This window comes from Anabrus simplex, chromosome 3, assembly GCF_040414725.1.
Source record: "Anabrus simplex isolate iqAnaSimp1 chromosome 3, ASM4041472v1, whole genome shotgun sequence".
Lineage (NCBI taxonomy): Eukaryota > Metazoa > Arthropoda > Insecta > Orthoptera > Tettigoniidae > Anabrus > Anabrus simplex.
Window position 1 is genome coordinate 28,779,077 of NC_090267.1, and position 24,180 is coordinate 28,803,256.

General features: G+C 42.8%; 1 protein-coding gene across 1 annotated transcript in view; it reads right to left on the reverse strand.

The window, feature by feature from the left end:
- Window positions 1-24,180, reverse strand: part of LOC136866969 (luciferin 4-monooxygenase) — a 132,622-nt gene that overhangs the window by 19,548 nt on the left and 88,894 nt on the right. The window contains exons 7-8 of the mRNA XM_067144059.2: window positions 17,183-17,410; window positions 4,206-4,371 (exon numbers count right to left, since the gene is read on the reverse strand). Coding sequence (XP_067000160.2) covers window positions 4,206-4,371; window positions 17,183-17,410 — 394 coding nt within the window. The remainder of the gene's footprint in view (window positions 1-4,205; window positions 4,372-17,182; window positions 17,411-24,180) is intronic.

Here is a 24,180-nt window from a genome sequence, read left to right on the forward strand (position 1 = left end):
TCACCTCATCCCGATCCCGTAGCAGGAAATGGAACGATGGGGTAGAGATATACCCCCCTCCCAACACTTACGACTGGCGTCAGAAAGGACATCCAGCCGCAAAACTGGGCCAAATCCTCATGGGCGACATAGTTCGCACCCGCGACCCACCAAGGAGTGGGAAAAGTGTTAGAAGAAGAATAGGGGCCGTTAGGACTTTATTTTCAGTAGATTCTATACGTCGAAACATATTTTGAAATGAATAGAGAATAATAATTGAATTTGAATTTATTACCCATAATCTTAGAGAGCTGCCTCCTTATACATTAGATTACTTCCAAAAATACATACAAACAACACCCTATAAAAAGGAAATCTGCTTACTCTTGTCTTGTTCTACCGGGCGAGTTGGCCGTGCATCCGGGAGATAGTGGGTTCGAGCCCCACTGTCCGCAATACTAAGGATAGTTTTCCGTGGTTTCCCATTTCAATCCCAGGCAAGTGATGGAATTGTACCCTAATTAAGGTCACGGTCACTTCCTTACCACTCCTATCCCACCGTCGCCATGAGACTGTCTGTGTCGGTGTGACTTAAGAGAGATTGTAAGAAAAAGTCTTGTTCTACTGTGCTTACGCTTGCCTGTGTGTCATCTCCCTTTACCCCTCCCTCCGCGGCTCAGCAGTGACTTGGAGGGGCAACTCCTTCCTTCTCCCTTCCACTTAATCTCCACGGAGGACCAGTAGCTGAAGAGGGGAACCTCGCGAAACGAGACTCCATACGGAGAGCCACTATGAACCTGATGGCACGTCCTCCACCCTTATCATATCGGGATGCCGACAACCACGCATCCGTGCCACCTAACGTACCCCTGCTCGAAAAAACCTGGAGCTAGGGGGTTCCTCTATCATCAGTGTGCTGAGCTAAAGTGTTCCATATCGAACAGAAAGTAATAATTGAAGACCTGGTGGTAAAAAGTGATAACCCTCATATTTTGGACTTTTAAATTGTTTGTTGTAAACGGTTATATCCAACATGAAGTTCCTTTCTATTCTTCCATATCTATGGCGGTAAACGAAGCACTTCAACCCAGAACTTCAGAAACAGATGTTTATTTGCATTGTTAGTTCACTACATCTATTATTATTGCACGTAAACCATTACAACCCTCAAATTGATTAGGCACATTCAGTGTTTAATATGCTCTAATTACCTATAATACTGGTTCTGTGAGCAATTTTCTCAGGATGTTACATAAAGAAGGATTACATATGCCATTGTATTGAGTAACATATTTCAAAGATTCAACATTTTAGCAGCAAACATTTTGTGAAAATTCATTCATTTATATTTCAGAACTTACAAAGTGTGATTTGACATTATTAACCCCCGAAATCTTCAATTATGTTTTGAAGAAATAGAGAAGATGTATCCGAATACCAAGACAATAGTTATATTCTCATTCGCTGGAATTCGATCCACGGTCGCCTCGATGACAAGTCAGTGCCTGTGCAATCTGTTATACGCCCCTGGACACACACTTAAGTCTTATATTGAACTAGCATGTGCCCGCAGCTTTGCCCGCGTTTGTTAATTGAACCGTTAGATGTTTCTAAACTATTTACTTAAACGCAAATTAAAACATTATATTTATTAACTCACATCATTTTGACGTAAATTGCATGAAATACATTATTTTGTTTTTATTATATTGTTACTTTCAATGCTTAAGATACCGAGTTGATGGATAGTACAGATAATATTAAAACCCTGTAAAAGACCATGTTATATAATACAAAATATATTGATTCCTTATAGAGCTTCGGAATAAACTGTATTAATGTCCTTCCATGTGGAGGTAAGAATTACATATTCCGGCTTCGAGGTGCATTTGGACCCCCTTCTATCTACCTATGTTCAAAATTGCAGATCTCTGCGTGCTGTAGATTTGACTGGGCTTCGCGCACATACACCTTCACACTTCCGAATATTTCGGGCTGATGGCTCCTCGTGCCGCGGGCCGAAAATGGCTTCCAACTCAATGGACTTACAGTCCGAGGAATACTACTTCGTCCGCAGCATGCTCAGTCATGATGGTGGCTTCAATAATATTCGTCATCAGCTTCAGAGCCGTGTTCATTGCAGAGGATCAACACCGTCGTATGCCCTCACACCATATAAGACCAAAACGGTATCCTACGGCCTGGACGTAAAATGGCTCCTTGAATACTGTGTTCTGTACCTATCTTACGTACGTTGCCTAGCGACAGGGACTCTATGATTTAATCTTGGTGACAGCACGTTGGATTGTCATATCCCAATGCACGTTTTCCGATGGTTTTTCGTTCATAACTCACCAACGAAAGCAAAAATGAAAATTCCGGCTTCGAGGTGCATTTGGACCCCCTTCTATCTACCTATGTTCAAAATTGCAGATCTCTGCGTGCTGTAGATTTTTCTGGGCATCGCGCACAGACAGACAGACAGACAGACAGACACACAGACAGACAGACACTTCCTTTTATAATTATAGATTACAAGATATACACATTATAACATTGAAAACAATCATGCAAGCAAAAGGGTTCAAAGAGTTAGATCCAAATTCTCTCCTTCCTTCTCCCTTTCACTTAATCTCCACGGAGGCGTGAATGGGGATTCCTTTGACGAAAGATACAGTGTGATTGGGAGTAAAAATATGTTTGAAGAGGAAAATAGGCCATTGCTATCCAAGTAGAATAATGTAGCAAGCACCAACGAATTGTTCATAAGTAACCCAACAGATGACACTGTTCAATTATAAGAACCTTCCAGCTGGCTTTGATTTGCCCCGCAAGACATGTATAGCCTCAGCAGAAGCCACCACAAAGTCCTGGCTGGATCCAGCGAATGCCCTTCCAATGAATTCGGTGACAATATGGTCGATAGTCTGCTTAACTGCACCACAGTCAGAGGCTGGAGAAGATCTCATACTCCATGTAAACATCATTGATCCACATCTCCCGTGGTTAGTACTGACTCTATTGAGGGCTACCCATGTCTTGCGGGGCAAATCAAAGCCAGCTGGAAGGTTCTTATATTTGAACAGTGCCATCTGTTGGGTTACTTATGAACAATTCGTTGGTGCTTTCTACATTATTCTACGTGGATAGCAACGGCCTATTTTATAATAATAATAATAATAATAATAATAATAATAATAATAATAATAATAATAATAATAATAATAATGTTATTTGTTTTACGTCCCACTAACTACTTTTTAAGGTCTTCGGAGACGCCGAGGTGCCGGAATTTAGTCCCGCAGGAGTTCTTTTACGTGCCAGTAAATCTACCGACACGGGGCTGTTGTATTTTAGCACCTTCAAATGCCACCGGACTGAGCCAGGATCGAACCTGCCAAGTTGGGGTTAGAAGGCCAGCGCCTTAACCGTCTGAGCCACTTAGCCCGGCCTATTTTCCTCTTCAAACATATTTTTACTCCCAATCACTCTGTATCTTTCGTCAAAGGAACTCGCCATTCACGCCGACCATCGTGTTATTTTCTGATAAGTATTACTGAAGTGCAGTGGGTTCTTTACATTATAAATATTCCTGTAGTTATATTTTAACCTCCGTAGGTGTGGATACGGAAGTAAAATAACATAAAATAAGATAGTGTTTGGATGAACGGAATCTGAGGACTAACCTTTGCTCTCGAAGATGAAATGCGCCATTTATGTAGCGACACTGAAGACGAAATATCGAGAATAAGCAACACGATTCCGAATAGAAGTAAAAGACATTGTATACCAGGTCAATGTACATTACATGAAAGTGGCAGTAGTAGTAGTCGTAGCGCGTACCGTGCACAGTATTTCAGTGACCATTGACAACTCCAACTTTTCCAAACTTCCGCGTCTAGATAAGAGCGACAGTGAAGTAAAAGTCCGGAATAGTGACACAAAGGACAGGAACACAGAAATCAACAAGGTTTATAACCGCTCGTGATTAATATCTCAGACCCAGTCGGGACTCGAACCTGAGACCTTCTGAACAGAAGGCCTCGACGCTGACCATTCAGCCAAGGCATCGGACAATACCCTACTGAATTACAAGTCACAATTATTAATGACTTGAAGATGTTCAAACACTGTTCAATACTCACTTGTTGTGAACTGCATCAGTTCCTGTCTATGTGAAATACAGACTACTAGCTGTTCTCTGATACCAGGTGTTCAATACTCACTTGCTGCAAACTGCATTAACTCCTCTTCAGTTACATCCGATCCTGGTTGACGTACGACCACTGCCAACGGGTGCTCTTGGTCCAAGTCGTCATCCACGCCCACTACTGCGACTTCTTTTACTCCCGGATGCTCCAGCAGCTGTGTTTCGATCTCGACGGGAGTAATCTGCGAGTACAAACCAGAGTAGAATTCGTCATAGTTCTCATGACAGTGCCTCTCCCATGGAAAAATTATGGGGGCACATTTTTCAGGTATGGTAATTCTATAAGGGACAATCATATCACAACCTGTCAAAAAGCGTACTAGAACTCTTCGTACCTCAAAAGTAACCCCCAGAACTCTTTGGACTTTTGTCGCTCTGGGTTATGAGACGGTCAATTCCAGTCTTGAAAAAGTTGGTGTAGACGGAAGTACATCTAAACTGGTCGGGAGATACAGCAAGAACCAGACAGAGAGATCCGCAGTAACTCAAGGCCACGGTGGTGAGGGGAGTATTGACGGGCCTGCATACCCGTAATTTTAAAAGAAGCGTTTTGTCAGAGTGAGGAGCATTGCACGATGTTGCCACATTCTTGCATTTCTTTCTCCTTCCCTTCGCTTTCGGTTCACTTGTTCGTTCGTTCGGACCGCTGTATTCTGTCGTACGTAACTCAGAAGTTAGAGGTTTGTCAACTCCAAGCAATACGAGCCAGTCAGCAGGATTATCTCCATGACAACCGCAGTGGATCTGCTCACGTTCCCATGGCAACCCTTCTCCCCACCGGGCAGGAAGTAAACGGATCTCCCTCTAAGGGCCTGTACTACGACAGCCAGATGAAAGTTCGGTTTAAATTTATGTGTCAGTTAGCACATTTATCTGGAAGTTCGGTTGAAAACGCGTACTACGACTTTCGTTTATGTGCAATCTGGGAGAATATTCTCAAGGTCAGCTATGCCAAAGTTGTAGAGGCAGTTAACGCTCTTATCTGGGACTTTGTCCGCCTCTGTGGTGTAGTGGTTAGCGTGATTAGCTGCCACCCCCGGAGGTCCGGGTTCGATTCCCGGCTCTGCCACGAAAATTTGAAAAGTGGTACGAGGGCTGGAACGGGGTCCACTCAGCCTCGGGAGGTCAACTGAGTAGAGGTGGGTTCGATTCCCACCTCAGCCATCCTCGAAGTGGTTTTCCGTGGTTTCCCACTTCTCCTCCAGGCGAATGCCGGGATGGTACCTAACTTAAGGCCACGGCCGCTTCCTTCCCTCTTCCTTGCCTATCCCTTCCACGCTTCCCATCCCTCCACAAGGCCCCTGTTCAGCATAGCAGGTGAGGCCGCCTGGGCGAGGTACTGGTCATTCTCCCCAGTTGTATCCCCGACCAAGAGTCTGAAGCCCCAGGACACTGCCCTTGAGGCGGTAGAGGTGGGATCCCTCGCTGAGTCCGAGGGAAAAACCGAACCTGGAGGGTAAACAGATGATGATGATGATGATGATCTGGGACTTTGCTCCTATCGGGGACGCTACTGTAAGAATCAAGATGGCTACACATAAAGATAAATCTACATCTGCATGATGTACGAAATTTAAGTTGTTACAATGTAATCTATGTATATATTTATAAAATATGGCATGCTTCCGGTCGAACTAACACAGAATCCTTAAAAGATTTCCCAATCTAGCAAGTTGTTGCTACTGACTATATGAGTTGCACACGAGCAAGGCAACAGCAAGCTTCATGGTTAGCTGTGGTTGTTAGGGCAACATCGTTTGCCACTATGCGTTTCTTCCTGGGCTCGATTCCCAATAGTCTAACATTTTTTTTTAACCTTCTAAATGTTAGTCGGTAGGGTACTAGAGGTGATAGTACACATTTCCTAATCATTAGAATGCGTATCAAAAGCGTGGTTCTATTCCAAATTTATTCGCGACGCACATATGGGGTAAAGGTATACGACGTTGTTCTTGGCGATTCGTCCGTCGAGAGAGGATTTTTTTTTTTTTTTTTGCTATGGGCTTTAGGTCGCACCGACACAGATAGGCCTTATGGCGACGATGGGATAGGAAAGGCTTAGGAGTTGGAAGGAAGCGGCCGTGGCCTTAATTAAGGTACAGCCCCAGCATTTGCCTGGTGTGAAAATCGGAAACCACGGAAAACCATTTTCAGGGCTGCCGATAGTGGGATTCGAACCTACTATCTCCCGGATGCAAACTCACAGCCGCGCGCCTCTAAGCGCACGGCCAACTCGCCCGGTAGTGAGGATGTTAAGGAGGTTATATTTCTTCGACTTCATAACAACTTGCTACTAAGTATTTACACTAAAGTGAGATAAATGCTTGCCAATAACTATTCTCATATTGTATTGAAAAGAAAGAAACTGACACTTATTCAATGAGCAAGCAAGAAATTGAATTAATAATCAAATTAATGATCCTACGCTGCATCAGTGGCATTAATTACGAATATAAACTTTACTTTCGTCGTAACGCGCATCCTCGTAAATAGTACTAGACAAAAAAAGATACATAACCTGAATCTTAACTTTTGCATCCAGGTAACATTTTCAGTCCTTTTATTTTCTATAACAGTTTAGTTACATAGTTAATTAATTTTAACATTTCTTCGTATGTGTATATTTCAGTCCTAATTCTGTTTTTGACCTGGACTTCCACATTATAGCTTAATAAGAGTCTGATATTGGATTCTAGTAATACCATTTCAAAAGGAATAGAGCTAAACAAACGAAAACACCAGGGAACACGTACACCACCGCGCTAAATTTCACTATATTTTCAGTAACCTTATTACCAACCCAATAAAAATGTTACTACATCTTCCGCATTACAATACCGCCGTTAAAATCCGTTAGTAGTACGCAGGAAAATACACTGACTGACAGTGACAATGCAACACCAAGGAGGAGTGGTTCGAAAGGGATGGAAGTTGGGGAAAAAACAGAGACGGCACGGATGAATAATTGATGTTTATTTCAAACCGATATGCAGGTTACACAATGCGCACGGCATCGACTCAGTAGGATGTAGGACCACCGCGAGCGGCGATGCACGCAGAAACACGTCGAGGTACAGAGTCAATAAGAGTGCGGATGGTGTCCTGAGGGATGGTTCTCCATTCTCTGCCAACCATTTGCCACAGTTGGTCGTCCGTACGAGGCTGGGGCAGAGTTTGCAAGCGGCGTCCAATGAGATCCCACACGTGTTCGATTGGTGAGAGATCCGGAGAGTACGCTGGCCACGGAAGCATCTGTACACCTCGTAGAGCCTGTTGGGAGATGCGAGCAGTGTGTGGGCGGGCATTATCCTGCTGAAACAGAGCATTGGGCAGCCCCTGAAGGTACGGGAGTGCCACCGGCCGCAGCACATGCTGCACGTAGCGGTGGGCATTTAACGTGCCTTGAATACGCACTAGAGGTGACGTGGAATCATACACAATAGCGCCCCAAACCATGATGCCGCGTTGTCTAGCGGTAGGGCGCTCCAAAGTTACTGCCGGATTTGACCTTTCTCCACGCCGACGCCACACTCGTCTGCGGTGACTATCACTGAGAGAACAGAAGCGTGACTCATCGGAGAACACGACGTTCCGCCATTCCCTCATCCAAGTCGCTCTAGCCCGGCACCATGCCAGGCGTGCACGTCTATGCTGTGGAGTCAATGGTAGTCTTCTGAGCGGACGCCGGGAGTGCAGGTCTCCTTCAACCAATCGACGGGAAAGGGAAATTGTTCTGGTCGATATTGGAACAGCCAGGGTGTCTTGCACATGCTGAAGAATGGCGGTTGACGTGGCGTGCGGGGCTGCCACCGCTTGGCGGCGGATGCGCCGATCCTCGCGTGCTGACGTCACTCGGGCTGCGCCTGGACCCCTCGCACGTGCCACATGTCCCTGCGCCAACCATCTTCGCCACAGGCGCTGCACCGTGGACACATCCCTATGGGTATTGGCTGCGATTTGACGAGGCGACCAACCTGCCCTTCTCAGCCCGATCACCATACCCCTCGTAAAGTCGTCTGTCTGCTGGAAATGCCTCCGTTGAAGGCGGCCTGGCATTCTTAGCTATACACGTGTCCTGTGGCACACGACAACACGTTCTACAATGACTGTCGGCTGAGAAATCACGGTACGAAGTGGGCCATTCGCCAACGCCGTGTCCCATTTATCGTTCGCTACGTACGCAGCACAGCGGCGCATTTCACATCATGAGCATACCTCAGTGACGTCAGTCTACCCTGCAATTGGCATAAATTTCTGACCACTCCTTCTTGGTGTTGCATTTGCTCTGTCAGTCAGTGTATTTAACTTCTAGTTTGCAAAACTGCAGCCTACGCATCTGGCTGTTTACCTGACAGTCGTAGTACAGATCCTAGGAATTGTCAGAACGACTAAGGTGTGAAAGACACACGCTGAATATATAGCAGGCATGTTAGCAAGTTGTGTGGTTCCTCTTCTCAGTCTCCTCGCCAGCGCACCTTCAGGGTCGCGCCAAGGGTGCGTGCGGACAGGCGGGGAATTAAGTACCTTCCTTCTGCGTGCGTTTGGTTCATGTAGATCTTCCGTCCTGTACCGAGTTACACACGTCTTCGTCTACTGCAAACCGATGTGTGCGAATGTCTTTCTCCAGCTCCCAAAAGGTGTAAAAATAACATGGGGAGAGATCAAGCATTGCGGAGGTTGTTGAAGAGTTCCCCAATATAACTTCCGAAGTGTATTTCTCACAGGGTTGGCAATGTAAGGGCGGGCATTGTCATGAAGAAGGATAAAACCGTTCAATAACGTGTCCGGATGTTTTGAGTTCATAGGGCACCTCAGTTTCTACAACGTGTCTTCAAGCACTGTGCATTTATTGTGGACCCAAGCTTGAGCCAAACACAACTTGGCAGGTTCGATCCTGGCTCAGTCCGGTGGTATCTGAAGGTCCTCAAATAGGTCTGGCTGGTGTCGGTATATTTACTGGCACGTAAAAGAACTCCCACGGGACTAAATTCCGGCACCTCGGTGTCTCCGAAAGCCGTAAAAGTAGTTAGTGGGACGTAAAGCAAATGGCATTATTATTATTATTATTATTATTATTATTATTATTATTATTATTATTATTATTATTATTATTATTATTAGTATTAGTATTATTAAGCTTGAGCCAAAGAAAGACATCCGTGGACATCGAAAGTTCTGATGTTTACTTTTTAATATAGGCTTTTTTTCTACAGTATACTTTTTGGCAGGTAAACCGTATTCATTTGGCTGTCTCTTATATATTTATTTAATGTGACCAATTTTATAGTAACTCTCAACAACGCTAACAGTAAGTAAGCTACCATCACGAGATCAATTTCGATAACGTGACACTCCTAGGAGGAATGACGGATTCGGCCATAGAGTGTAAGAGGAGTAGAGGAGTAGAGGAGTGGACATTCCTTCCACCCCTTCGAACCCCCATCCCGATTGGGAATGAATTTTGGCTCAAACGGCATCCAGAGTGTCACGGTTTACCTCAGCTACCCCGAGGTCTATGAACTCGCCACTAATATCGGTCATTTTTCGTAATTTTACATTTCACCCCTTTCTTTAGAGGTGCTAGTGGTTCCTTGCCCCTACAGTATTTTTTCCAGATATTAAGTTATATGTGTATCTTGTTTGGTTGAGAGCTATGCTGAAACATACACACACATTCACCCGTAATCTCTGTCATTTTCGACTTTTTATTTCTTCACTCCTTCTCACCCCCTACGCCATGGGGACTGAACTTGGACTTTTCATTTGTATATACTTTTTAAAGCAGAAGAAGAAGAATAATAAGAAGAAAAAGAAGAAGAGGAGAGTACACATCATAATCTTTACATACTGTTGGTTAAGCAAACAGCTGATCAGAGTTGTCATGCGGTTTACTTACCTTCCCCTATTTGTTTTCACCCTTCTCACCCCCTATGCCGAACTTCCCATCAGATTTCATTCAAACCACTTTCCAAACCCTCCCAGCGGTAATAAGAACAAATTGTGAAATTTTCAATGTAATCGGTCCAGTAGTTTTTGAGTCCATTCGAGATATACAAACAAACATTTATATGTATGTACATATGTACGTAAGATGTAAAGTGATTAGATAGAATATGAGGATGCTTCTTTAGAACGAAATATGTTGTTTAATAGTGTGTACTAGCTGTAGTATCCCCCGTGACGGTACAGTCATATGGAATGTGCACAGTTATCTAACTCCTCAGCTACTTTCGCTAATATTAAGGGATACTGTTTTACTCCGGACGTAGCAGTAATCCCATCTATCGGACATGATTGGCAGCAAAAAAGAGAAACCACATCACAACAATGGTGAACGTAATGTTATTATTGATCACTTTTCTGAGCTTTCGATATTGTAGTCCTTCACATTTAGTTTTCTTCCGACTCTGTGATAATAGAGCGAGCCTCCGTGGCTCAGGCAGCAAAGCGCCGGGCTCTCAGCACTGGGCTCGGTGGTTCACATCCCGGTCGCTCCATGTGATTATTTGCTGGATAAAGCAGAGACGTGAAAAGTTTTTCTCCGGATGCTCCGGTTTTTCCTGTCATCATTCATTCCATCATCACTCTCCAATATCATTTCATTTCATCTGTCAGTCATTAATCATTGCCCCAGATGAGTGCGACAGACTTAGGCAGCCGGCACAATTCCTACCCTCGCCGCTAGATGGGGCTTCATTCAGTCTATGCCTACCCGGTAACTGACTGGAAACATCATCTAGTGTGAAGGAGTCCTTCTTTCTTTCATGATTCCCTCTTCTTCAAGTGATCGTTCCTTGACGATTTTTCTCATTTTCTATAATCATTTTCACAATTGTCTTTATTGACCACGGGGATTTACACCTTAAGAAATGATACAAAAGATCGCCAGTTAATACGATGATATGCACTAAGCAACAAAAGTTCAATTTCATGAATTCTATTATCATAGTCGGCATGGTAAAACTGTATGACATAAATAACTGGAACATGTATGCTCTTTAACTCTAATACTTTTCGATAGGTCCAATAACATAGGTATTTAAAAAATAAGTTTTTGACACCTTTCCCTAAACTTTATATCTTTTCACGAGAGTCTAATCCTCATGAAAACATGGTATGTCCACACCTCCACCAAATAAACAGTTGTGATTAGCTGGGCGTGTAGTGCCGACCTCCATCCCGTCAACGTCTCGTGTTCGGAGGTACAGGGCTGCGCATCGCATACAGTAACAGTGCGAAGATCTGAACTTCTGAATAAACGACTAAACCAGGATTCTATTCACTTAGTTTATTGAACACGTTCACGATGCACTGCTTATGGTCACTTCTGAACGGTTTTCCTCTTTTGTGCTTCACTACACGCGATGGTCTTACCTCTTGCTCCATTGTTCTCACTATGAATACTGACACTGACTGCTGCTGCAAGATGCAACACCTTATCTCCGCGTTGTACAACTTGGGACTTTCCCTCACTACGAGAATATATCCTGTATTACACCACGCCTTGTGCCTTCATTTCTCGTTATTTACTCACTATTTTATAAAAAACATACATATATTGAACCCATGACCTTTGTGTGATAAGAAATCAGAGTCCTAAAGTTACTACGAGGCCCCATATTAATCGCAATGAGAATACATTATTTTTCTCATCGGAACGACACGTGGCATTGGGTGAGAATGGCTCTATTCTCACGCTAAGAAAAGTGACATCACCCACACGTGTCGACAGTGCATGGACACAACAAAAGTGTTGGTTAAATAAATATATCTATTAAAAGGAATTAGCAGCGAAACTAATACAACAAATGTCCTATAATTGCGTGTGAGACAAATGGGTCTTTAGTAACACAGATTTTAGATTTCTAAGCAGTTTCCGAGGGAAACTGGTGAAAGGCGCGCGTATCTGTTCAACCCACGTCACGTCGTCAGAATATAGTGCCTATCAAACCAGGTCATTTAACCAGTTAATTTTAAATGTTCATAAACAATGTCACTAGTAATTTAGTAAGTACTTGGTTACAGTAAAAATGCTTTAAATACATTTCCACAAGGTCGGAAAATTTATGTAAAATTTCTTGACGTTACAGAAAAATGCCTAGGAGAGGGAGTGGAAACTATAAAAAGGAATGCGCCATCTTGAAGTCACCCGCATTGAGTCTTTGAACTTGATAGAGAAAGTCATACTGTTGTGCAATTTATCGGCGAGTATTAGACTAGTGAACATAGATTTTTGGCCGATGTGGCTCGAGTAGCGTCTCCAAGTGGAGATAGTTTTTGTTAATTAAAGTGTATTTAATAAACATGTAAAAGAGGTCAGACCTATGCCGCAGTAGTATTAGTGAAGTTTAAATAATATCGCGTTGTATAAAGTATTTCGCGTGCGATCGGCAGTACAAACAGTCGTATTCGGTCCACTAAAATATCGAGTGAGGAGTATATATATATTTGTACCTTTATTTTCAGGAAAAGCGATATTGAGTAAAATGATATGTGAAGCCAGAAGTGTTAAAATGGCTAAATAAAAACTACCAGAGAGTTGCTTGTGAACTCACACGATGGAAGTTGGCGTACATTTAAGGTAGGTGAATTATCATCATCACAACATATGTGTTTGTTTCACGATGTCACCACTTATATTTTGTATGTCTATTTGTGGCACAGTATGGTCACCCGTTTATTTCGTGGAATGCCAGAAATATGACGAAAGGTCATTTTGTTTTTATGCTTGGATAAATTTAGAAATGTGATGTGTTGCAAAATAGTCAATTTGATAGTTATGAAACGATATAACGTCTGAAGTAGATTGTCATTTCCGTGCGCAGATTTTTTTCTGTATATTGTGGTGTCAGGTTAAGATCTTTAATCTGATGTGAACATTTTTCTGTTTGAAATTATGACGAAAGTTGGCTAAGAAATTCGAGGCTACTCATTTTCAATCGAATGTAGGCATGCTGTCGTGTTGAGCAATGTAAAATTTTATTAAGGAAAGTTACGAGACGAAATCGATAAATATCTCTTACGAAGGGAGTGCTATTTCTATGTCCGTTTAAACTGTGTATAACTGACAGTAAATTACAGTAAAATTTGTCAGTCATTTTTGTGACGTCCAGTTCAGAAATACGAGGTCACGTTATGCGAAGAGGTTTCATTATCGGAGTATTTGTGTATGTACAACGTCGTGGATCCTATTCCATTTTATGTCGTCGATATTTGTCGGGTTTTGAAGCAAGTGGTTTAAGTCTTGTTAAAGTGGGAGTTGAGGTAGGATTTTTGTGAATCAGGTAGTTGAAAGCCTGTATTTATGCCTGGAGATCCTGCGTGAACCCGAAGGATTAATTTTTGTAATGTTTTGAGATGGAAATTGGGATGTATTCCATGTAGAAAGGGCAGATTTGCTATATGTATGATTATTGAGTGACATCTTAAAGTAAATCTCGGAGCATAATCTGTCTGGGTCAAGAATGTCGTATTTGTAAGTTTATCAGTGAGATCGCAGTTATAATTTCTTTAGAGACCAGTTCAAAGCCGAGTGAAAAATACGGTTCCCGTCAAAGCGAAGGGGTGGCTTGCTCGGCTACACAGCTGACTAGGGATCGACATTGGAGAGTAACGGTATTTTTGCTGTCTTGTAGCGTGTGGAAAATCAGATTGTATTCTATAGAATAGAGTTCGTAACTTTGCAGGGACCTAAGTTTAATTGAAATTTTATCAATGAATAATATGTAGGCTATTAGATCGCATTCCTTAATATTAACTCGTTCAACCGATATATGCACGTATATTTGGAGCGGCGGAAGTTAGACTATAATGAGCGTATTTAACCATTGCCAGGGTGTCCAAAATAGAGTATTGGTTGTAGTTATTGATTTCATTTTTGAGGGATGCACAAAGCTTTATTTAAATGTCATGATGGGATGTGACATAGAATTGGCTGAGATTTTACGTCGAGCTACTTATGCAGATATTTAGTACTTAATAATTAGGGTTATCCAAGTGTTAATAATTGCTAGTGTTAAATTAAACTAATGGTGTGACGTCATGAAACAAATATAATACTGGAAATAAGTGAATGTAAATTTTTTCCAGCTTCCACAATATGAAGCGACGATAAAAAATAATAAACGTAAATAAATTTGAGCAGGGACTTGTTAAAGAAACCATTCGTCCGCGGAGATAGAATGTGTTGTTAATTAGGACTTACAGAAATAATTTCAATTTATTAAATTATTAAACTCAGTGAAAACCGTATTTGAGAAATAAGTTAAAGCCAAGTGATTAACTTGAAAATGTAGTCTGGAAATCTTAGTTTATTTATTTTGCTGGGAAAATTCAGTTGTTATCGTAACGATTGAGGGGACATGTCAGAATATAAAAGATTTTATTGACACAAAGTGCTGTAAGCGTTGCTGTTGTTGTTTATTATTTGACTTTGATTGATTGAGCATCAAATGTGCTGGGATTATTAAAGTGGAAACCTTGGTCACCAACTACTGTAACTTAATTGTGTTTAGCCTTCAGCTTAGAAATTTGGGTGGTCATGGGGTCATCAACCTCAGTGACTTAGGTTAAGGCCATATGCCATTATAGCACCATTTTCCTTGCGGTCATCATCCACAATTACATTAACGTAAATTAGAAAGTTAGATGTCGGTCCATGACATAGTCACATGTCACATCGATTATATTAAGGGTCCATGCCGTACAACCACTCTGTGGCACATACCGATTGGACTGCCTTAATTATACCAAGAGTCCAGATCTCGTGTTGTGTTAGTTTCACATGCAAGCCGAATTTAAGGATCTCCAGACTTTCTTTAGTTCATTCCTAACTTATGACAGTGGTTTCTAGTAAGGATACCCATCAGGCAGTTGAGTCAACGCTTCTCAAACAGGTATATCACTCCTCTACGTTGTAATTAGTGTTGTGTTAATCGAACCGGTAGAAGTTCGAATTATGTTGTTTCTTGAATTTTCCTCATTTAAATGATTCATGCAATAAACCACGATTTCACAGAATTGATCTTTCATTTACTAGATAGATAAAATAACTGGTACCCACCTTTTACCTCAGAAAGTGACGAAGAACCCGTTAACGACCCAAGAGACAGATCTCATGCCAATTGCTGATAGGTAAGGACGGTAGGTATCCTTTATGGACCTTCCAAGGGTTCGATATAAAGGCATATATGACAACCATATTTTAATTTGATTACATACTCTTCCAAACTCTCTAAATGTAATAAACTAAAATAAAATAAAATCAATGCGACGTACTACTTTTCTCGAGCTCGCATACAGTCGAGTGAGTGCGACGGTTGCTTCTCAAACCAAGTACGTGTATGTCCACAAGCAAAGCTAATGTGCTCCGCCTATTTGTTTACATCAGGATTAAACTCTAGTGAAAAGGGGTATACCATTTCATCCAGCGTGAATAAAATTTATTTATAGCCCAGAATGTAGTTACGTATTCCCAGATTTTACATAGAGATTTTCATTAAATTTTGTTTACTTTCTCGTGGGTCGGCGTCGACAGCAACAAAAATACAAATTCATGAATATCTCTGTTACCATAGCCGATGCGGTAAAATACATAATACATAAATGATGGCGAATTTAACTCTATATAATTTTAGTTATGTAGTATTTATCGATAGGACCATTACTAACATAAATTATTGATGATTAAATGTTATTTCTTCCCCTAAACTACCATTTAACTCAGCGCGAATATAATCATATATAGCCTAGATTGTAGTGGCTCATTCCCCGACTTTACATACCGATTTTAATAAAATTCTCTTTAGCCATTTCCTTGCTACGGTGGACTCGACCGATACAGAAATACCATTCTCTTTAAATGCTGAACAATGTACAGACGAAACTCTTATTTTATATACATAGATTTTTGGACAGATTGAGAAGCTACATTATTGTTACTCCTTGTATTTCACGTGATGTGTCCGGCTTCATGGCTAAATGGTTAGCGTGCTGGCCTTTGGTCACAGGGGTCCAGGGTTCGATTCCCGGCAGGGTCGAGAATTTTAACCATCATTGGTTAATTTCGCTGACATGGGGACTGGGTGTATGCGTCGTCCTCATCATCATTTCGTTTTCATCATGACTCACAGGTCGCCTACGGGCGTCAAATCAAAAGACCTGAACCTGGCGAGCCGAACATGTCCTCGGACACTCCCGGCACTAAAAAGTCATACGCCATTTAATTTTTTTCATGTGATGTGTCTTCTTTCTTTCTTAATCTGTTTATCCTCCAGGTTTGGTTTTACCCTCGGACTCAGTGAGGGATCCCACCTCTACCGCCTCAGGGGCAGTGTCCTGGAGAGTGAGACTTCGGGTCGGGGTGATACAATGAGGGGTATCAGTTCCTCCTCCAGGCTGCGTCACCTGCTCTTCTGAACAGAGGCCTTGTGGGAGGATTGGAAGATCGGAAGGGATAGACCAGGAACAGGGAAGGAAGCGGCTGTAGCCCTAAATTGGATACCATCCTGGCATTTACCTGGAGGAGGAGTGGGAAACCACGGCAAACCATTTCGAGGATAGATGAGGTAGAAATCGAACCCCGCTTTATTCAGTTGACCTCCTGAGGCTGAGTGGACCCTGTTCCAGACTTCATACCACATTTCAATTTTTTTGGCAGAGTCGGGAATCGAACCCGGGCCTCCTAACACTACATCACAGTGGGGGACTAATGTGGTGTGTAATTATCTTACCAGATGATCATTATGTCTGATGTCACGAATCCGATTCTTTTACATCAGATTATGGAGGATTTGTAATTCACCTACGTAATTTTACCCGATTTTGAATCTCCGCGTTTTCCATTCCATAGACAGAGTTTGTTTTGGACCATGGCATAATACTCCATTTTACATTTTTTTGTTAATACATTTTTGAAGAACATAACTTTAAAGCAATTATAACATACTCATTGGACATGTCATGCACAAAAATGTTTGCATCAAGCGAACTCACATGGAAGCCTCTGTACTTGATGAGGTCCTTTATCCTGTCAACAACGTAGATAAATCCATTATCGTCATAGTAGCCAATGTCACCAGAATGCAGCCAGCCGTCTTCGTCGATGGTACCCGCTGTGGCTGCGGGGTTGTGGTAGTAGCCTTTGGTGAGGGTCGGCCCTTTGAAACACAGCTCACCCTCCGCGTTAGCGCCCATCGCGTGACCAGTCTCCACGTCAACAACCTGTAACACACGGAATAACGCTATTAACATTTTCACGTAGACCTGTTCATTTTGTAGTGAACTCGTGTTGCCTTTTGAACTACTGACGTCTTGTAAATAAAGTTGAAGAGCGCGGCCGAACAACGGGACAAGCGCCAATTTGAGCAAAGTGTACATTTCAGTGGAGCATCGAGATTGAGGCCCCATCTATCGTGATTAGCTGCCTGTTTAAGGGGAAATCCTCTAGAAAGCAAAACAGGCTCGATTTAGTTATACGAGCCGTATATTGTGTCTATTGGAACAACGGGACAGATGCCAATAAAATCACTGCCGTTTCGTGCAGTCCCCACTAACAGGTCTGGGTTTTCCTTCCTCCCGAGTCTTACACGTTTGTTTGTGCTTTCTCAATCTTTATTCAGCTCATTATACAGTAGTAAATGAACGGTTTCATAATCTAGTATGTTAGATCGTACTTCTCAAAACTTGTTTTACCGCGCGAAGTTCACAGTCAGTCCTAGGTGGGAGCAGCATGAGCTGAAGTGTTTTCAGCTATTTACTTCTGCCTCTCTTGCAGAAAGTGCTCAGTGGGGCTTGTCCCGTAGATCGGCCGCACCCTTCAGTTTTTTGTTTTTTTTGCTAGGGGCTTTACGTCGCACCGACACAGATAGGTCTTATGGCGACGATGGGATGGGAAAGGCCAAGGAGTTGGAAGGAAGCGGCCGTGGCCTTAAGTAAGGTACAACCCCAGCATTTGCCTGGTGTGAAAATGAGAAACCACGGAAAACCATCTTCAGGGCTGCAGATAGTGGGATTCGAACCTACTATCTCCCGGATGCAAGCTCACAGCCGCGCGCCTCTACGCGCACGGCCAACTCGCCCGGTCACCCTTCAGTTGAAGGGGGTCCGATGACTGTAATGTCATTTAATTCGTCAACTTTTGATATATTCATCCGTGTTAGGTCAACTCAAAATCGTATCAAAAGTGTTTAACTTTCGTGTCTGTTTGTTCCACAATCACGGGTAAACGGCTGAACAGACCTCGATCAAACTTCATATTTTAAGTCTACTCATAAAGGAGCAGGTTTCGAAATGAGTAGTAGGGCTGAGCGGGTTCTAAACCACCTCGTCAGCATTTTCGTGCTGAGTCAGCACCTGGCGTCATTGACCCCTAGTAGTGTACCTATGCGCGTTCTCATCCGAGGTTATTGACTCCTAGTAGTAATGCGATGCCGATTCACGGATTTTGCATAAGAGAGTGAGTCTAACCTCACATACGCCATCTTGGAGAGGCCTAACCTCACTTTTACGGTCAGTTGCTCTTCCCGACGCCGTCTTGAGTAGTAGGGCAATGTGGCTTCTCGCGACACCATCTTGAGTAGTAGTGCAATGCGGATTCGCTTAAGAGAGCAACCCTAACTTCATGGAGGGGCCTAACGTCATGGAGGGGCCTAACCTCACTTTCACAGATAGATGCCCTTCCCGACGTGGATATCATATCATATCATATCATATCATATCATATCATATCATATCATATCATATCATATCATATCATATCATATCATATCATATCATATCATATCATATCATATCATATTCTTTATTCTTTCTCCTTTTTCTCCTTTCTCCAGATCTACATAATATGTATATGATCCATTTATGTGGAGAAAAATAACAATTCTTACCTAAACCAGCTCACAAAAGGAAAAGGAAAATACTGTCACCTGATAAACAAACAGACACATGTACAAAAACAATAATAATAATAATAATAATCATAGAAAAAAATAGCAATAGGCAGAATAAACATTGCCGCCTGACCCGAGATCAATCCTTATTGATAGTCTGTTGGCCGTGGCAGAAATGTAGTCTGGGAGTATAATAATAATCAGAAACTAAAACAATAACACATTGCTATGTAGAGTGCGAACTAAACCCATAACACATTGCTGTGGAGTGTGTCATTGTGTAGACATAAATGTACCATATGTAGGATGCAATAGTGTAAGCAGACGGTGTCTGTTCTTTAAACACGGGGCATGTCTCTTCCGGCCTGGTACGTTACTCAGCATAATCTTTTCTGAACACTGACCTTCCTGTATTACTACTTACATTGCAAACCCAGCTATCTTGTTACCTCCATTGCCGTGTCCTTGAGCACTCTTTCTCCTCCCGTTTCATTGTTACCTCCACTACCGTGTCGCTGTGCACTTTTTTTCCTTACGTTTCATTGCTATTGTCCATTCTTGAATACCACTGCCTCGCTACACTTATTTACTTTTATCCACACACAGTTCACCTCCTGCTAATTTAATACTTGATCACTCTTATTTCAACTGCAAATAACACACATCTTCCACTATTCCCTTTAGCTTAAACACTTTACTTGCTGCTACTGCTTGTTTTCTTACTTCTTATCATTACACCTACGTCCAGTTACTCGTCTTCTCCCACATTTCTTTCAGGCTCAAGCTCCTCCCTTTTACCAAGCCACCTCGTGCTTCTGTCTTCTCCCTTTCACTCCGTTTATGCGCACTCGTCGCGTCTTGTGGTTCCTCCCCCCCATTCACTCCGTGTTTCTTCCTTTCGTCTCTGGCACCGAACTCCGACCTCATCTCCTCAATCCTCGTCTTGGACTCCCTCCTCATCTCTTCACCGATAACCTGTATGATCTCCTCTACCGTGATGTCTCCTTCTCGTTGCGATCTCTTTGCTAATGCCCTATTTTCCTTGGTTTTTCCGTTGTTACCATGCCCGTCTTCACCAACTATACTATCTGTAGTTCGCATTTCTTCCACCCTCTTCCCCATTACCACTTCCTTCTCATTCTGATCCATTGCACGTAATTTCGTTACTGTCCAATATTTGGTCCATTGACCATTGGTTACCACTAATAATTGACCGTTGATGTAGGCTCTTAACCCTTGCAATCGAGCCCGGACCAAATGTCTTTTCAGGGTGTTTATATTCTTGATCCCATCTCTTCCCATATCTCTTTTAATCCAAATTTTTGCTCCCTGTATATTATCCGCTCCTTTTATCACTATTTCCGCCATCAGGGTGGAAAACAACTTCATTTTTATCGGTCTGTTACCCCGTGCTTTACCTTTATCGTCAATATCAGCTTCGCTAAAATTGATTTTCATTTTTTGGATGACTTCCAGCACTTTGTATTTAGTCAGCACTTTGTCCTCACCTTTTTCTTTCGGTACCCCATATATGAATAAGCATTTATTCCTGCGTTCTTGGTTACCATCTTCTACGGCTGACTTCAACTTTACCATCTCTTCCTCCATCTTCCTTATTTTCGTCTTGAGTGATGTAATTTCTCTCTCGTTAGTTTCCACTTTGGTCATTGTTTCCTCCGTTTTTCCCTGTATCCATCGCCTTATATTTTCAAGTTCTTTCACATGTTCCTTCATCACATTTTTAATCTGTTCAAACGGGCAAACTTCTTCTACAACTTCTTTGACCACTTTTCTTATGACCTCCACGTCTTCCCAGTTCATGTTGCCACTGTGAGTCGGACCGGGATTTGTTTCCACACCCCCTATAATTAACAGTACCATAATCACCGCTGCCACCTGTATTATCTCACCCATCATTCTCCTTTCTACTTGATCTCCTTCACTCCAAGCTGTTTCCATCTTCCATCTTCCCTGCCATCTTCCAATAACCACCCGATATTGGTCCACACCAATCATCTTCCTCTTCCCTCCCGTCTTTCCTCCCACTCACCGCGCACACTGCGCTCCCGCTCTACCGGCACTGTCAGCTCCGAACGTCTGCTTCCGTCCGCTGCTTAGGTAAGACTGACGTGGATTTTATATAAGAGAGCAAGCCTAACCTCACATTCACCATCTTGGAGGAGTCTAAACCCACTTTAACGGCCAGTTGCCCTTCCCCGCGCGGATTTTGCATAAGAGAGCATGCCTAACCTCACAGTCGCCCTTTTGGATGGGGCTGACCTCACTTTTTTGGGCAGATGTCCTTTTCGACGCCATCTTGAGTAGTAGTGCAATGTTGATTCGCGTAAGAGAACAAGCCTAACGTCATGGAGGAGCCTAACCTCACTTTCACGGATAGATGACCTTACCGACGCCATCCTGTGTAGTAGGGAGATGGGGATTCTCGCGACGCCATCTCGAGTAGTAGGGCAATGGGGGAATCGCAGAAGAAAGCAAGCCTAACCTTATGGAATGACTTAACCTCACTTTTATGGCTAGATGCCCTTCCTGACGCCATCTTGAGTAGTGGCGCAATGGGGATTCTCGCGACGCTATCTTGAGTAGTAGGGCAATGAGAATCGCATAAGAGAGCACACCTAACCTAATGGAGGGGCCTAACTACATAGGGCTAGTTTTGCTGGAAAATGCCCTTCCGGACGCCATTTTAGAGGGGCCTAACTACACAGGGCACAGCTTTACGGTGAGATGACCTTCCCGTCGCTATTTCGATCCTCCCCACCAGAGGGGGCAGATATGCCCTAACCTAGTTTTATGGGCAGATGCCCTTTCCGACGTCAACTTTTGGGATCTAACTACACAGGCACCAGTTTTATGGACAGATAACCCTCCCGACGCCATATTGGAGGGGCCTAACTACACAGGGCTAAGAGGCTCAGTTTTACGGTTAGATATAATTCCCGCCGGCCATTTCGGAGGAGTCTAACTACACAGCCGCTATCTTGGGCCCAGTTTTACCGTCAGATGCTGCTCCCATTGCTATTTTGGAGGGGTCTGTCTAACAGCCGCTATCTGTGATTTTAAAAGAGGTCCGCTTAAAGCTTTATGTCTCCATCCGACAGACTACTTAGTTGTGCACCTGTGTTATCAAGTGGCCTGCTTATGGCTTTACATATCCATCCGACAGACAAGTAACGTGACGTCACAGTCATATCCTTGTGTACGAGAGCAAGCCTAACCACACACAGACGCCATTTTGAAGGGCCCTATCCTTACAGACACTATTTTGGTGGGGTCTGGCTCAATTTTACCCTGCTTAAGGCCTTACGTCTCCATCCGACAGACTGTCTCCGACGGGACTGAGCACGCGCCATACTAAGATTATTCTGTTCTTAACATCCAGTGATGACGTCGACATGGTTATGCATGTTCAGACTTGTTCGTTATCAATGTTACTCTCTAGTAAACTCGTGCCTTTGTAGATGGTATGAGTGTGATAGAGAGTAGAGCGCTTTATTCCATCATGACAAGAACATTAATAGTTGATGTACAAGGCTTCAAAGTGAACGGCAACAGTACGCTCACTTTTCTCATAGCGACCCAAAACTTGTTTGTTTCTAACGAATGCGACTTTGGTACACGCTCTTTTCCTTCGACAGACACACTTTCTTTCCTTTTACCCGCCATTTTAAGTACGAAACCTGTCAAGTGCAACTCCACAGCTCTACTGACCGGAACTGACAATTCACGTCTCGACAAACTCGACAGAAGATGCGTGTAGAGATGCGCTAACCCCGTTTAACCTTAGTGCGGCACGCAAGTCTGTACCCGCCTTAAGGCATTACAGCTTCCACGTACTGTTAACAGATGGCAACACTAGACTTAAAACTAAAATCAGGTATATGCGAAATCGCGCTTAACGAATCAGCGTATAACGGGGTTTATCTTGAGCAAACTTCACATTTGGAGTCTACTCACCCAGAAGCACGTTCCGATAAGCATATCATTTAAAATCACTGAATAGACTGGAGGTTTAGGGGAAGACCAGAAGAGTTCTTTTCAATTTTGGTGGAGTCTGGCTCAATTTTACCCTGCTTAAGGCCTTACGTCACCATCCGACAGACTGTCTCCGACGGGACTGAGCACGCGCCATACTAAGATTATTCTGTTCTTAACATCCAGTGACGTCGACATGGTTATGCATGTTCAGACTTGTTCGTTATCAAGGTTATGTCAATATTGTGAAAATATTTGAAAGTCTATTTCCTGTAAAAATGTAAATATTTAATGCATGCAGATTCTTTAGAAATGTAGGGTAGGATTTCGTTGTTCTCAAAGGGATGGTAGTAGTTATTGATAGGGCTAGTGTTTATGTTTCTTCACGGTCGGGGACCGTATTTCTTTGTTTAACATGGGAATTCATGCATGATAATTTAAGACCCTAGATTTGATTTACCGTGGAGCACTATGGGAATTAAAAGGGATTCTTTAATATTCTTGAAAAATCATTCCATGTACCATTGATAAATGATACGACTAATATGAGTCATCTAGAAATTTCAAGGTTTTCTGTAGTAGATGCTTCACGTAATGTGTTAGGTCATCCCCTTATATAAATTAAGTATGGTGAAGAAGAAACCTCGATATGACAAGTGAAGTGTGATAATGTGTGAATTTATTTAGAACGCGAGTGTTAGCATGCTTTGTCCCGAATGCTAGGGCCTTTCTTTCTTCCAAAATATGCGTGTATTGGTTATGCCGAGAAATGAGATCGAGCTACTATAGCCGATAAGGAATAGATCGAATGCGGTGTTGATGAAATATAAGCAAAGTATGCGCAAGGTTGTTTATCCCGTGCTAATGGTATAAAGTAGGCTAGATGCAAGCCGATGTGTTTAATTGATGCGTGTGGCATCCAGTGAATAATGATATTTTAAAGCGAAATGCCGAGGTGGCTAGATAACGGGACTGAGTTCCCTTGTGTTGAAAGTGAAAGCGCAGGGTGAGGACAGTGTAAACAGCTGGCCGGTGAGATTTAAAGTCCGACCAGGTAAGGAGGGATGTGAAATACTATCACCGCTGTGAGAGGAACTTAGTGTTAGAGGG